Genomic DNA, 16,582 nt, shown 5'->3' on the forward strand with positions numbered 1-16,582 from the left:
CAGCTTAGTTTTAACGGCTTGTCTTTCTGCAAAGAACTGACTCTATACAAACCTGAATTTTTAAGTGTATTTTTGAAGAAAAAAATGCAAGAGTCCCAAAATGTAGTTAAACTTATTTTAATTTAGCAGAAATTGAGAACATTTCCTTTTATAGAAGAGCCCTTTTTATTTATATCAGGAGCAGGGTCAGCTTTTTGGAGGCAGCCATTTTGGAAATTGAAATTGAATTGTTTGATGGCACATTTCACAACATGTATATTGTTTTCACAATATATCAGGAGCAGAATATACGTAACGCAATAGTTTATCGTTGGAAGGATACCTGATTACGATATGTTAAGAATAATGTACGGTACGACTATTTATCCCTCTGGGAAATTAAAAACTCCATCACCCATGAATTGGAGTCACACCTTACAGGAAATCAGGAAAGAAAAAACACCCCAGGTACCAAAAACCATAACATATTGAATAAAATATGCATATATATAATTGATGAATAATTAATAATAATTAATTAAAAACTATAGGGACATACAAAGTACACACACACATATATATATATATATATGTGTGTAAGTACACCACATTGCACAAGGTTTTATTTATTATATATATGAATTATATACTCAATTCAATAGTAATAGATTAGTTTTGCATCATGAATGCACTGTTAATGTGACCGTCATATTGTTCGATATCAACACAGACACTTTTATTTTGAAATATTTATCATTGCAATATCATTTTTTAGAACAATAATATACATTTCAGATTATAACATAATAGTTTATTGTGAGAACATACATAATACAATTGTTTATCATTGTTGTCAACGTTATTTCTGTATGTTCTTTAAGTAAGAGATTCGTTTTGCATCATGTAAATATGAACTAATCACTCTATATCAACAGACACTTTTATTTTGAAATATCTGATCATTGAGAATCGTCATTTTGTTAGAATATACTGTACATAAGGCAATAGTTATCGCGTATAACATGATAGTTAATATATTGTGATATAATTTTAAGCTCATTTGGTCCATAATAATAATCACTACTGTATAGTGGAAACAATGATCACCAAGTGGCCCCATGGTCTTAGTGACAGGTGTGGACATTTTAAAACAACAACATGGCTTTTAATTTTTTTCATTTTTAAATCGCATATTGTATTGTCCCGCGTTCAATCCAAACGTCTGTGTCCCCTCTATCAAAAATAAAACCTCTGGCTAATTCGTCATTCAAGTTTAGCGCCATCACTTTCTCTTGTTACGGGCAAACCAGTCGCTCAGTGTGCGGGACTGAGACGCTGGTGTCCAATAAGATGCTCCATGGAGTTGGCGGCAGCCAATGTCCAACAGCCGGAGGAGACAGAGGGATAAACAGAGAGGAGGATCACTCACTACTCACCCCGCACTGACGCTGCTCTTCCTCCCATTGTTTGACACGTACAGTCGCACAGCCGTGGCCTCATACAGCGCCGTAGAGGTGAGCACCGTGACCGGGTTAACTTTGCAACAGAGACCCTAACGCGCGGGTGAGTGTGTTTGTGAGTTACGGATGAATGGATGGATGAATGGATGAGTGAAACTGCGCGCTGTCATAGTGTGTTACGTCTAGTGTTAAACATGTGTAGCTGCGTGACTGAGCTGGGTGCGATGCTAAACACAATACTACAATAAAAAAATAAAACACCGAACTTCTCCACGTATTTGCACAAAGCTGACAGTAACCGTGATTTAAATTACTGACGCTGACGCCTGCTACGCTCGCGTCAGTGTAAAAGCCCTTGTTCGCCGTTGGGCTAACAGCGAACCTGTATGTGTTAGCCTGGCTATGTTGCTAACACGGGAGCTAGCGCTCAGCTATAATGGAGAACTCTATAGACGTTGATGCCGCTGACCGACCGATGCTGCTGCTGCTGCTGTGGAGGCAGACACGGTCCAGGGACGCAGAGTGGAGCATCACCACCACTTTGACTGAAACTTTAAACCCACTGTACCGCCCGTGTCTCTCCGAATGGGGGCAAATAAGAGGCCGCAATGCAGGGGCGCGCAGTCCGTTAACAGTCCCGTTAGCCATTGTTAGCAGCGCAAATCAGCCATTTTAATAATCGCCGCATCACGAATTAAGTTGTGTAGCATTCTAGCTAGCTAACTAGCTAGCCTAGCTGCAAGCGCAAAGGACACAAAGCAAGCGGCTAACCAGCTCATAGACGGTGAATGCAAATGCTAAATGTATTCATCTGCCGGTTAGCCTTATGTTATAACAGACTGGTGCTGCATAATACTAATTTAATACAATGTGCTGCGATTTAATAACGTAGATTTTAAGACCTTGTATTATATCTGCGTACGTGTGCCTGGATGCTGAATGGAAAGCATCTAAATGACGTATAGTTTAGTGCATTATTACATTTTTTTTTTTTTATCATGTTGGCCTCTAAATACAACGGCTCATCAGTCACCACAGACGCCCTCCTCCTCCTCCCACTTTAAACAATGGGCTTGAACTGACAAAGCCAGAGGCAGTTGATTTCAGGGATATTAAGGCCTTGTTCAAACCAACAGAAAATTATAATAATAAAAATCATTATTTTACTTAATTTGCATTTTCCAATTTTGATGTGTGTATTTGTTTTCTCAAATGTGATTAAAACAATAATTGGAGGTAGTCTGCATTACAGATTTATCAGGCCAATTTTAGACTGTTTTGTAAGAATTTAAATGTCGACAATGACATGACATGACAATTCTTCTGTACTGCACCACAAATAACAATCCATCACACTAAAGAGGGGCTATATGTTAAAAAGGTATGTACGGTAGGCTCACAGTAATAGGATGATTGATTAGAATAATGACAATGGATTCATATGTATTTGATCTGCAGTGTGTTAACACATTTTTGTTCATAAAATGAATTAATTAGGCCAATTTTAGACTGTTGTGTAAGAATTGAAATGTTGGAAATGACATGAAAATCCATCACATTAAAGCGGGGATATATCTTAAAAAGGTGTGTAGTCACAGTAATAGGATAATTAATTAGAATAATGACAATGGATTCATGTGTATTTGATCTGCAGTGTTAATGTATGTACTGTTGTGTAAGAATTGAAATGTGGGAAATGACGTGAAAATCCATCACACTAAAGCGGAGATATATCCTAAAAAGGTGTGTAGTCACAGTAATTGAAATATTACATTATTGATAGGAATATTTGAAATTTGAAAAAAGTGTAGCATTTAGAAAAACAGTTTTTTATAAATTGCTTTTATTGAAAATATATGCAGCAAGGGCTGCAACTAACGATTATTTTCATAGTCGGATAATCTGTTCATTATTTCCCAATTAATCTGCCTGTTTGGTTCGTAAAATGTCAGAAAATGCTGAAAAATTTGAAGTATTGAAAGAAAGAAAAACAACAACGCTCAAACCGATCAATCATTAATCACAATAATTGGTGAATAATTGTCGAGTGTGGCTTTGCAGCCCTATACTGTCACAAGTTTTGTTCAATAATCTGCAACTGTGTGTATCATTTGGTATTGTAAACCTGTATTTATATATTTATAACAGATAAAGTGGAAAAAAGAAGTGGCATCGGCCAAAAAAAACGATGACGTCAAAACAGGTGGGGAGGCAGAATGATGCATTCACTCAACAACATGTGAAGTACACACTAATCTCCTGCCAGAGTATGACGATGTGATTGTTCAGAGAGTGACTTAACGCATCTCTGTTTTTTGTTTTTTTCACTGTATTCACGTTTAAAAGTTGCGTTAGAAACGTGGGTTACGCCTACATCTTCACCTAAGCGACCCACGCTGATAGGTTGGTTATGTCTGGACTGCAGCTGCTTGAAATGCTCATACATTTACATTGTCTTTGTTTTGACACAAAAAAAAATCTAAATCATGATAATCTCACATTTCAACAAATCACTATTTTAAGGCACATTAAAAAAAAATCCCTCTGGTTTGAAACAGATATTCCCTCAACACTGCATGACTGGACTTGGTTGAAGTTCACTCAAAACATGTTTTTTTATTATTACTTTGTGTTTAGAAAATCAAGATGGCGAAGGATCCAAAGAAGCCGAGGGGCAAAATGTCCTCGTACGCCTACTTTGTTCAGACATGTCGTGAAGAGCATAAGAAGAAACATCCGGAAGCTTCTGTCAACTTCTCAGAGTTCTCCAAGAAATGCTCTGAGCGGTGGAAGGTAAAATGAATCACTTTCATCTTCAAATCCAAATATTTTCTTTCTTTATTTCTCTTGGTAAAAGCAAACAAAAAATTATCTTTCCCCAAAGACTATGTCACAAAAGGAGAAAGGCAAGTTTGAAGACATGGCCAAACTGGATAAGGTGCGTTTCGAGAGGGAAATGAAGACCTATATTCCCCCTAAGGGCCAGAAGAAGAAGCGCTTCAAGGACCCCAACGCACCCAAGAGACCACCGTATGTACCGTCGGCAACTTCTTTCCAATCAATTAAGTCTTAAGGTTTATTATATTAGCTTAAAACATATATTTTCTCTCCACAGGTCGGCCTTCTTCATTTTCTGTGGAGATTTTCGCCCCAAGGTCAAAAGTGAGCATCCCGGACTCTCCATCGGGGACACGGCGAAGAAGCTGGGAGAGATGTGGAACGGCACGTCTGCAGAGGACAAGCAGCCGTACGAGCGGAAAGCTGCCAAGCTGAAGGAGAAATACGACAAGGTGAACCTTTCGTCGCGTAAACAGAGCTTCAAACAAACGTGTTTTACTCTCCTAAGGGGGGGTTTGGGAATTCACTTCCTTCTTACGTTTTTTTTTCCCGCAGGATATCGTTGCGTACCGCACAAAGGGCAAAGTGGATTCAGCGTCAGCTAAACCAGAGGAGGAGGATGAGGAGGAGGACGACGACGAGGGAGAGGACGACGACGACGACGACGAGGACGACGACGACGAGTAGACTGCAACGATGATGATGACGATGGAGCCTCCCCAAGTTTTGATTTTTGCCATATAATCCTAATATACTCGATTCACCATTATGAAACAGAAGTTGATTGAACAAGAACATGTGTATATTTAATGTTTTTATGATGTACAGTGTTACGCCCCGCCTCCCCCACTTTATTTTGTAAAGTTAACACTACATATCTTAAGTTTGCAATTTTCTTTTCTAGTGGTAGTTCTTTATCCCAGCCATATTCCGTAACTATTTAGGAGGACTATGAATCGTTAAGAAAGTAAGTAGTCTATAAGTGTCGCAACTCAAAAATGAGATTTCTGAGTTGTTTAAGTGTATTTTTCTTTGTTTTGAGAAATATTTTTTTATGTGCCGTCCCAATGTCTTTTTATTGTTCTTTGAATACCACTCTAATATCAAATGCAGCTGTCGACATTAAAGAATGTCTTCAATAAAGGTCGTTTTTTTTTTTTCTAAAGGCGTTCTGAGTTTTTATTCCTTCTCATGTACAACATTGATGGAATTACGTACCCGATTGATCGGAAACAGCGGAAGTGTTGTATTGTGTTACAGCAGACGTGTAACAAAATATGAAATGTAAACCAATGAAATAGAAAACATGCATGTAAATCTAAGCATATAATAGATTATACATGTATTTAGCTTTTTCTCGGAAGTAATAAGACAACAGTTATTAAAAACAAGGCAATAAAAACAGTAATTAAAAAAGATTGTCTTAAAATTAAACAGGCAAGCACGCGCATTCGCTGTAATGAAATTACCCTCTTGTCTCATTTTACACAAAACAATGAAACTGTTATATGAATAATAGAATTTTAATAGAATTTGACTAACAATAAAAAGTAGAAGAAATTGAAGCTAAAATAACAAAACACAAAAAATACCTTAAATAAGTGGTAACTGGAGTGAAGTAAATATAGCTGTAATAAATAATTTTCTAAGTGTGTTAAGGCTCATTTGTCTTTGCAGAGCCCTCATTATTTACCGAGCAATACAATTCTATATTGAGCTTCAACACACCAGCGGCTATTTATATAATATATAAAATAGCAGTATATATATATATAACCCAGAAGGAGGCGCCATAACAAAGTCAGATTGATGTTTGCATAATCATTTGTACAGTAAAAGCAGTTTACAAAAATACAAATAATGCTTAAGTTCAGAATCAGGAATTAATTTAGTTTTATAAGGAGAACACATTTTAAATCAATATGTCATGATCAATAGAGCATCAAACACTGGCAGTCTTTTGGGTTTGTTCTGAGGCTTATCAGGAAGTTGTAACATGCAGAACAGCCACTAGGTGGCGACCCTGCTAAAAATAACTATTTGAATGGAAGTCTATTGGAAAATTAGCTTTTACTTTTTAATAAACTGTTCACTTAATTAGGTACACCTGTTCAACTGTGTATTAATGCATGTAATCAGCCAATCACATGACAGCTGCTTCATGAATTAATGAATTTAGACACGTAGATAAGGTCAAGACGAGCTGCTGAAGTTTAAACCGAGCATCAGAATAAGGGAAAAACATGGCCATGGTTGTTGATCTGACTAGTATTTGAGAAACTACTGATCTGTTTTGATTTTAATGCACGACCATTTCATGGATTTACAGATCTTGATGTCAAAGGTCAAGAAAATGACTGGTTTTAGATGAGAGAAAGGCAACAGTTACTTAAATGTGTTAAAACAGGGGTCTCAACCTGGCGGCCCCCCCAATCGATTACATATCATGTTATAATGAAAACATGGCCCACGACCTCACTGTCTTTTATACACAGTGTGTAGCTGAGGCACAGCTGCCAGCGAGGTGATAGAATATCATTTTTGTTTGCTAGCAATGTTTTTATAACAGTAATAATAAGACATTTGGTCATAATTATCCCATTATTAAATGTATCATATACAACATTCAGTTACATGTATAAATACACTTGTTAGGGCCCGAGCCACAAATGGCAGTGACCGAAACGGCTCCTGGCACAAATTTTAACTACAGTTGTTCACAATTTTATTGATGTAATTTAAAATAAATGTCTGTTTTTGATATTAATACGCTAATTTTGCATCATAAATAGTATTATTAAGTATACCTGTGATATCATATTTCGAGGCCGGCCCCCTCTTGACCACAATAGATATGCATTGGCCCCCAGGTCCTTTGAGTTTGAGACCCCTGTGTTAAAACTAACATATGAACAGAGGCGCAGCTTGTGAACAGGCAAGGCAGGCAACTGCTTGGGGCCCCGAGCTGATAGGGGGCCCTCGACACTCGGAGCCTGAGGGCTGTTTTTACTGAAATGTCCAGTGACCAGCCGCCTCCCCGTCCCCCTTAAACAACAATGGGCGATTTGCAATGACATCTCAGTAGGAAACCTCCCTAAAGGGGCCCCACCTCACTTTAACCTGTGTGAAGTTATTGTTCTGCAAGTTGGAAAATGAAGAGGATTATTTACAGTGTAATGCATATCTTTTTTTACTGTTTATATATGTTTTTTTCAGTTATTTACAGTATTTTATTGTTCTATATATTTATATTGTTTTATAATGTGGGTTCTTTACAGTGTAATACTTATATTTTCACATACTTTTTAATTACAAGGTTTTTCCATGTTATTTCATTCATTTTGAAAAAAAATATTTTGAACTCATATTTTTCATTGGTGTCAGATTATTTATAACATAACGGTGAAGGTCCCCCTGGGAATTTTTGCTCAGGGCCCCTACAGACTCTAGAATCGCCTCTGCCCTGTGTTAAAACTAACGTATGAAGAAGTTCAACTCTAAGAAAACCACACCTGCCACTTTAATATATGTCCCTAATAAAGTGGCCAGTGTGTGTATTATTAACGATTATTCAGGTAATAACCAGTGACACACAGCAGCACAAATCAGAAAAAAATAAATATTTTGGCTTTTGCTGAATCCTGACTGTTGGCTGAGCTGCACTGACCAAAGTAATAAAATGAAGTCTTCCAACAAAAAGGACTTTGTGCGTTTTCTTCCCCTGTGAGTGCAGGGACAGATCCTTTGTGATCCTTGCATGGGATAGATTTCCCTTTTGCCTGTAACCAGAGCCACGGTGGCCTCACAGTCACTTAAAGGCAGGTTTTTTCACGTCCATTTATCAGAGCGTTCTCAGCAACATTTGTCCTTTAACCAACACAAAGAAACGTCCTCGTAGAAAAGAGTGTTTTCTCTTCCCCGTGTAGCAACACGCAACACATTAGCATATTTTTTTAGCTCTTGAATCGATCTATCTTTATTTATCACTTTTTCATACAAATAAAATGTAAAACATACATACACCCACATCAGTTTATACTTTACAACTTAAACATGGCCTGTTTTATATGTATATACATGTACATTATACATTATATAATCAATACTATTCTAACCTGAGTGCTACATGTTAACTGCTCCAATGAGACAGACAGACACAAAGATAGACAGGTCGCAAGCTAGTGATAGCTAGCTCGATATATAGCTTGTTCGCTAGCTAGTGAAGCTAGCAATAGATAGATAGATAGATAGATAGATAGATAGATAGATAGATAGATAGATAGATAGATAGATAGATAGATAGATTATGTTAATTAATAATGGGTAGTTTGTAAAGCACTTTGGATGTCGAAAAAAGCTCTCTAGAAATGTAATGACTAATAATAATAATAATAATAATAAAAGTATTTTATGACTCTGCTTTTTGTCATCAAATATAATTAATTATATTATAATTATTAATTATTATTCATACATATAATAATTTCCCATTGACACTGCTTCACTGACAACCTGAGATACTGTGTTTATATTGTGTGCTACAGCAGTCGGCTGCGGTTTGAGACCAGTGTGTGTATTGTTTTCTCTCCTTTCACACATGAAATGAACGCCTCACAGTCTCTGAATGAATGAATGAATGAATGAATGAATCCTTCCTCTGACAGGCTCCCTGTGGGGTTTTACCTTCACTGCAGGCAGACGCTCAATGCGTCCATTTCATCACACCCTGCAACGTCAGCAGCCAAAAATCCATGGAGAGAATACAAAACAGTGATTCAGCAAAGCACAGTGAATTATTGAATAATTTGCTCACTCCTTTGTTTGTCACATTCCTGAAATGTTGTCTTGTTTATACACAAACACTTTGTTTGTGTTGTTTTTCTATCATGATACAGCATGTTTTAGTGATAAAAAAAGAACATGTAACAACGACAACAAAAAAAACAGTTGCATTTGTTGGATTTTTTTTTTCTGCTGCAGGATTTGCATGGAGTGATGTCAAAGGGGGCGTGGCCAGTTACAAGGCTGAGGAATCACTATGGATACAGCTTTTATAGTTTTCCATTTGTTGCACTTGTTTGGAGGTCATGCTGTGCACTTTCTGAGGTTTTTTCTGATGCCATTTCTGTTTTGTTGTGACAAATTCTTTTTGAAGAAGTAAAACGCTGTCATGGAACCGAATGGAAAATATATAATTTTCACATTTAACTTTTTGGTAAGTTGACCGGTTGGTGCTTATGTTGCAGCAGTGAGTGCATTTATAATCTTGATTTAATGACATTTTAAAGGGGTAGTTCAGGACGTATTGTCAACGATGGCTTCACTGAGAGTGCATCACAATATCTGTGAAGCAGCCTGGGATGTGGATGCTCACTGATCGCATGGCTGCTGGCAGGGATAAAAAAAATAATAATCTGATTTTAGTCTCTTAACTAAAGGCTCACCTTATATGCAGGCTTCTTTATCTCTGTTACAACTGTCTGTTTATTTTAAGCTTGAGACTGAAGTTTGTAGACAGCTAAATCCCTAACACCAAAGGCCATAGAGAAAATCATTGATTTCAGCTCACAGGGAAACAGGAGCTGCCTCGCTTGGTAAGTTTGTGTCACCGAGGTAATCCGAACAGAGGATTTAAAACACCAAAAATCACAAAATAATACATTTTGAGGTTAGCGATCAGTGGATCAGTATCTTTTGTGCAGTGATGTAAAATCTCTTTGTGCGAGGAGTGAGCGATTAACAAACTTCATTTTTCAGCTGCAAAAGACCTTTTAATTCAGGTGTGTCAAACACATTTTCACTGAGGGCCACATCAGCATAATGGTTACCCTCAAAGGGCCAGGTGTCATTTAATCGTCATACAGTATAAATGTAACTAAATGTAAAAAAAAAGTGAACTACTCCATAACATATTGCTAAATAACTTTCTGTATTTATTACTTATTCAAGTTACAAATATTATGCATTATAGATGTAATCCGTTCAACTATGGTGTTTTTTGACAAACTAACAGTTTAGCCATGCATTGTGGGAAATGTAGTTTATGGTCAACACACACCTTAAAGCAGCATAGATCTGTTTTAACACAGATTTAAGACCAATTAATCACTCGCGGGCCACATAAAATGATGTGGCGGGCCACATCTGGCCCCCGGGCCTTGAGTTTGACACATGCATTTTAATTTATTCGCATTATGAGGAAGTGGGTAACATTAGTATTCGCTTCTCTCCCTGCTGGCAGCCATGTCATCAGTGAGAGTAAACGTCCGGGTCTCAGAATTGGAAAATGGAAATTGGCGGTGAGCTCGTCACCGCTCTTGGGCGAAATTAGTTTAAAAAATGCGTCAACACCTCGTGCAACCACACTTCACAAAAACCTGAGCTATACCTTTAAGGTTTCAGCACATTTGGGTACTTCAATATGTGCCGATTATACTTTTTTTTTTTTTTTCACCCTGAGAAGAAACAGAAGTAATTTCTTTCTTTTTTTGGGGGGGGGGGGTTGCTCCTCAGGTGTTTAATTCTGCATCTTCTCATAAATCCTCATCTGGAAGCACAGAGAACGTGAGCAGTGAGTCTAAGTTTGTCGATATCGTCTCGGGGCAGCACGTGCTTCCCGCCTGGTCTCGCACATCTGTCGATGCTGGGCCTGAGTCTGACGCAGCCAGCCTGCGCTCTCCAAACAGATGGAGAACACAGATGGTTTTCTCCAAGAGCGTTTATTCGTTTCCAGTAAAAGAAGACACAGTACCAGGTTAGTCGGCCGTGCAGTGACGCCTTCCTTCCTTCCTTCCTTCTTTCCTTGTGTAAATTAGGCACAAACACTTGGCAGAAAACGTTACAAATAAATATATGCAACAGTGACCTCTACAGTTAATTCAAAACGTTGCATGGTCACCACGTTCTCTGAAAAGCCAGAATAATGATCTCACTGATTCTCAGCGTATACCCTTAAGCAGTTTGGTTGATTTTAGTGCATCAGCAACAGGCGGAGATTGCAAATTAAAAGTGTGTTTGCTTTTGTTCAGATGTGGAGAATTATCACAGCATAAACGCAGCATCACGGAGCACAAAGATAGTGTTTAAGTTAAATATTGACCGATGTTATCACGATATTTAAAGGTGCATTATGTAATAAATCTAAATCAACTGGCCATGAAATCCTCCTATTATGTCACAGAGACTCAGGAATAATGTTCATATAACAAACTGAACTCACCAACAACAACAGTACAGACAAAATATAGAAATAAAATAATAAAAAATATATATTTTGCAGACTGCAAATCATGTTTATGTTTTGAAATCATGTTTTGCCATGTGGCGCCACCTACCGCCGTCTACCAATCATTGCAGTCAGTAGAGTCTCAGCTGCCGAGCAACCACAGGTTGCCAGTTACGTCAGAAAACGGTCTGATGACACATCATGGTAATTTTATGCCTTAATATAATCAATACTATAGTATTTATAATTTGTAGGATTAAGACATTCTTTCTGCGTTTGATAATGTTCCTAAAATCACACAGTAATCATGTGTTCTGGCCCATGTTGACACACAGGAACAGTTGTGGGAAAGGTGGAGGCAGAGTCCCAGGCTCTCACGCCTATCACCTACTCAGTGCAGGAGGACGACGGCGAGAACCTGTTCCTCCTCAGCCCTCTCTCGGGAGAGTTCCTATTATCCCGCGGCCTGGATTACGAAGCACAGAGGTTCTACATTCTCACAGTGGTGCTGCAGCAGGGGGGTCTGCAGGTATCCAGTGTCAGGGTTTACTTCAGTGTCCTGAATGTCAACGACAACCCCCCAGTTTTCAGCCGGGATAACTTCTCTGCGTCGGTGCTGGAAGACGCGCGGGTTGGCACTTGTTTCCTGTCTTTGAACGTGTCAGACAAAGATGAGGGTAAGTCCACTAGATAAGACGGTGCAAGTACAAAAAAATGACGAAACGCAAACAAAATAGTTTTTAGTTCATCAATAGATAGAGGTCGTTTCATAGCAGCTGCTCGTCCTGCAGCCTTCGTTCACAAAAGACTCCAGAGAGGGATTTATAAGTCTGTGCGATTAAATCCACTTTTTACAGTTTAGCCAAACGCTAATAAGTGTGATACATAAACACAAGCACCTTCTGTATGAGTCATAACAGAACAGATGGACCAACAAAGAGACTGAGGAGCAACGACAAAAAATCCAGGCAGAGAAGGGAATTAGGATTAAGACAGGAAGTAAATCTCAAGGAAGAAACTACAATATCAAAAAAGGTAGAAGTAATTCAATTTCATGTTTTCACTGCAGTAAATCTTGACCAGACACAGTGTAAAAAGTGTTCAATAAATCAAACTAATAATAATAAAAGATATGTGAAGTATAAAACAATAACTGAAAAAGGAACATGCAACAGACACAAGGGAGCACAGAGACTAAATACACTCAGGAAGCAGCTGAGACAAATAAGACTCAGGTGAATCACATTAGGGCGGGGCAGGCAATCAACAGGGAAGGCAGGACAGGAAGTCAGGAAGAATTACAAAATAAAACAGGAACCCAGATACAGCGCACTAAAAAGTCGAAATATCCAAGGGTCGTGACACGAGAAAGAAACTACAACATAAAACAGGAAACTGTAATAAACAAACCTGATACATGAGAAAATAAAAAAAAACATAAATACAACAAAATAATTAAGATTATTAAGAATTTAATGTAATCATAAATTGCATTATAACCTCATATAAATACCTCAAACCGTTCCATCATTTGACAATACCAAAGTATCAATAATCACCTTCACAAATGATACCACTTTATTTTATGTTAGTTTGTAACTTTGCATTAGAATGGCTGGGAATGCTAAATGCTAAAAATGCAAAAAATGCTAATGCAGCTGCTATCATTAATGAAAACAAAACAACTTGTGTAACACTTTTGCCAACAATTTCTTTAGGTTAGTAATGAGAGCATATCTGATAATTACCATATTATTAGGTTGAAATCAATTCACGCTACACATTTTCCATTGCGTATTACCATGTTGTTCCTGTTACTATCTAAAATGTTTCCCTTTTTTCTCCAACAGGTGACAGTGGAGAGCTGAAACTCACAGTGCTCGATGGGGACAAAGAGACACTTTTCTTCATCAACTCAGCTGGTCGTTTGTGTCTCAACAAAGAGTTGGACAGAGAGAGACAGTCCTCGTACAATCTGACCGTGGCAGCTCACGACTGTGTCCAGCAGATGGCGTCCTCGCAGCTCACCGGCACCGCACGCCTCACCGTGCTCGTCCTCGACGTCAATGACAACGCTCCGGTGTTCGTGTCGGCCAAAAGTGTCAGCGCACCAGAGGACACTGCCGTCGGCGCTGTTGTGACGACCGTACATGCTGAGGATGAGGACGCCGGGTCCAACGGGGACGTCTTATATTATTTAATTGGCTCCTCTAGTGGCACATTCAGCATCGGTGACAGGAGTGGACGCGTCATCCTGGAGGAGACATTAGATAGAGAACACGTGGAAACTCTGACTATTACTATAACCGCCATGGACAGAGGCTCACCCAGCATGGAGACCACTATGAATCTCACGGTGCACGTCAAGGACGCAAACGACCACGACCCCAAGTTCTCACAAGACGTCTACACGCTGACAGTGAGAGAGGATGTCCCCAGAGGGACGAGCTTGTTCCAGGTTCAGGCCCATGATCGAGACGACGGGCCAAACGGACAAGTGCGCTACGTGCTGAACCAGACCAGTCCGTTTATGGTGGACGCAGTTCGAGGTGTAGTAACAGTTATGGGGAAGCTGGACAGAGAGAGGGACTCAAACTACGACCTGGTGATAAACGCCGTGGATCGGGGAAACGTACCCAGATCTGCTGTGGCTGCTTTCAGAGTCACAGTGTTGGACGTTAATGACTTTGTGCCCCGGTTTTCTCCTGAGACGCTGATCCTACACGTGCTGGAGAATGAGGAGGAGCCGTCTCTGCTGACACACCAGGTGCTTCTGCAGCTCATTTAACTGAGGGCCAATTCCAATTCCTATCTTAACCCTCAAGCTCAACCCTTAATTTTAACCGGCCCTCAAAACCAAGTGTTGAGGGTTATTTTGTCACTTGTCAGAAATGTGACACCCCTTAAATGCAGATACGTCTTCAGACTGTGGGGGGCAGAATAACGCGAAAGCTGCGTCTGGTCTGTCAACTCCAAAAAAGAAGAAGAAGAAGAACACATTTACGTCACAATTGTTTTTTACGATCCTTTTGTCAGTCAAGTTATTAGGTTGTCAGTTAGTTATAAGATGATACTCATACAAATATTCAGCTGACAGTTACCACACACCACGGCTTATTGAAAAGTAAACGATAGCAAACGCTCGTCCGCACCGGCCGGCTATTGACAAAAGATCATAAAATAAAAATAAATGTTACGCAACAATGACGTAAGTAATCCATAATTTGGGCCTAAACTAAGATAATACAATAGTTTTCATATTTTTTACATCTCTATTAACAAAGAAAATACTTAATTTGTATCGCACTCGCTTTGCTGCTTTCGACGCCATCTTTCTTATGTGAAAACATGCAATGCATTCTGGGTAGCCCTTGCTCCCAAGGGTGGTCTCGGAACCCTAACCCTAACCCGAGGGCGATAAAGCCCTTAAACTTGCCCCTCAACTTAATTTTTCTGAACATTTTTGAGACTGAGGGTTAAGATTGAGAGTTAAGCAAGGAATTGGAATTCACCCTGAATGTAGTTATACTTTGACTCCTTACGTTGTTTTATTTTTTTGACCAGCTTTCAGCTTTGGATGAAGATTTGGGGGTCAACAGCCATCTTTCTTATTCCATACAGAATGGTAACAGGGACGGGTCATTCTCCATCACCCCTAATGGCACCTTTCAGATCTTACACAGCCTGGACAGAGAAAAGGAATCACTATACATCATAACTATTACTGCAGTTGATTCAGGTAACTCAACTCAACTCCATTCAATTTAATTTATAGAGCGCTTTAAAAACACCCACAAAGGCTCTATGCCCCTGAGCTTCTGCTTAGACCTTGGTCAATATCAATCCAAGGCTTGGATCCTCACAAGGAGATGGCTCCGTCGGCAGGTTGATGATTTATTCCCACTCCTGGTTTAAGCCTAACCCTAACTCTAATCAGCCTCGGTCGAACCAGTATTCAAACTGGTGACCTTCTTGCTTCTGGTCGTGACTTTGTTGAAGTGTGTTCCATTTCTCAAAACTGTAACTTTTAGCATTTTTAAATGATAAGAAGTGCCTGTTTCTCAATATAAAGGTGTATAAAGGTCTCGTCTAGCCCCGGCAACATTCACATGCTGTGTTTGAAGTTGGACTTTAACTGAAATGTCCACAAAAGGTTTCAGTTGTGAATTCTACATCCCAAAAAAACCAATGATTTGATAAGATAAATGCTTCTTGTTCCCATCTGTTCCAACACAAACTCTCCCTATCAAGCATTTTGATCTTCAATGTCCCGTTTTTATTTTCAAGGGTTGCCACCATTAACAGGAACTCTTACGGTGCATGTCATTGTGGATGATGTGAATGATCACAGCCCAGAGTTTACTGAGGAAGTCTACAACACCATTGTCTACGAGGACAGTCCACCAGGAACGGTGTTTGCCATGATAACAGCGTCTGACCACGATGAAGGACTCAACAGTGAAATAAGGTAAACAGAACTTAAGGGGATAGTTGTGGATAGTTGTTGTTTGTGGAAAGTCACAAAGTCAAACAAAAACGAATATGGCCAGATAACAGGATGTTCACCCAATAATGTTAATGTTTATTAGGGTAGCTTAAATGGCTATATGGCTAGCTTAAATGGCTATATGGTAGACCACAGCACCCGTGCTTGGGGTCTACAAAAAGTATGACAGCATCATTACTTTAAAAAACTTGAACTATATCAATAAAATTGGAGATCAGTGTTTTGGGGCTATTTACACCATACCATTTAAAGATATTGCTTAACCCATTATGGTACTACTCAATTTGGTCGACTAACCCTGCAAAGCAGGTTTATTATGAACAGACGTCTCAACCGTTTGAGGCCTGTATCTGAAATACTGTAGGGTCTATTTTCACGTTATTGTTATCATAAGTAAACAAAATAAAATAAAATAAATGCTTTTGCATTTTTCTTGATGCGTACCTTAAAGGGTTAACTCTTGTTTTGTTCTGTACAATTGCCTCTATGCTGCTATGTATGGCTTATTACCACAATACAGTGCAAAACACTGATAGAGAATGGACTATTTTCCCCCTACAGATATTTCACGGA

The 16,582-nt window shown here is 38.9% G+C and overlaps 2 protein-coding genes across 2 annotated transcripts in view; one reads left to right on the forward strand and one right to left on the reverse strand.

The window, feature by feature from the left end:
* The window catches only part of wdr95 (WD40 repeat domain 95), a gene marked incomplete at both ends in the record, with an annotated part of 60,045 nt that extends 57,958 nt beyond the window's left edge, over window positions 1-2,087 (reverse strand). Inside the window, one exon of the mRNA XM_083887086.1 lies at window positions 1,913-2,087. Within this exon, the coding sequence (XP_083743212.1) occupies window positions 1,913-2,087 (175 nt within the window). The remainder of the gene's footprint in view (window positions 1-1,912) is intronic.
* hmgb1b (high mobility group box 1b) lies at window positions 1,446-5,392 on the forward strand. Its single transcript, XM_083886024.1, has 6 exons — window positions 1,446-1,542; window positions 3,588-3,642; window positions 4,077-4,232; window positions 4,324-4,469; window positions 4,555-4,729; window positions 4,833-5,392. Exons 2-6 carry the CDS (start codon window positions 3,628-3,630, stop codon window positions 4,962-4,964), a joined length of 624 nt encoding a protein of 207 aa, XP_083742150.1. The 5' UTR covers window positions 1,446-1,542; window positions 3,588-3,627; the 3' UTR covers window positions 4,965-5,392.
* Window positions 5,393-16,582: the final 11,190 nt, after the last annotated feature.

This window comes from Microchirus variegatus, assembly GCF_963457635.1.
Source record: "Microchirus variegatus genome assembly, chromosome: 3".
In the NCBI taxonomy this organism is placed as follows: domain Eukaryota; kingdom Metazoa; phylum Chordata; class Actinopteri; order Pleuronectiformes; family Soleidae; genus Microchirus; species Microchirus variegatus.

Bases quoted from the DNA above. Each gene is read 5' to 3' on its own strand.
- hmgb1b (XM_083886024.1), top strand. The intron at 4,470-4,554 runs GTATGTACCGTC...TTCTCTCCACAG, and splicing joins AACGCACCCAAGAGACCACC to GTCGGCCTTCTTCATTTTCT. The intron at 4,730-4,832 runs GTGAACCTTTCG...TTTTTCCCGCAG, and splicing joins TGAAGGAGAAATACGACAAG to GATATCGTTGCGTACCGCAC.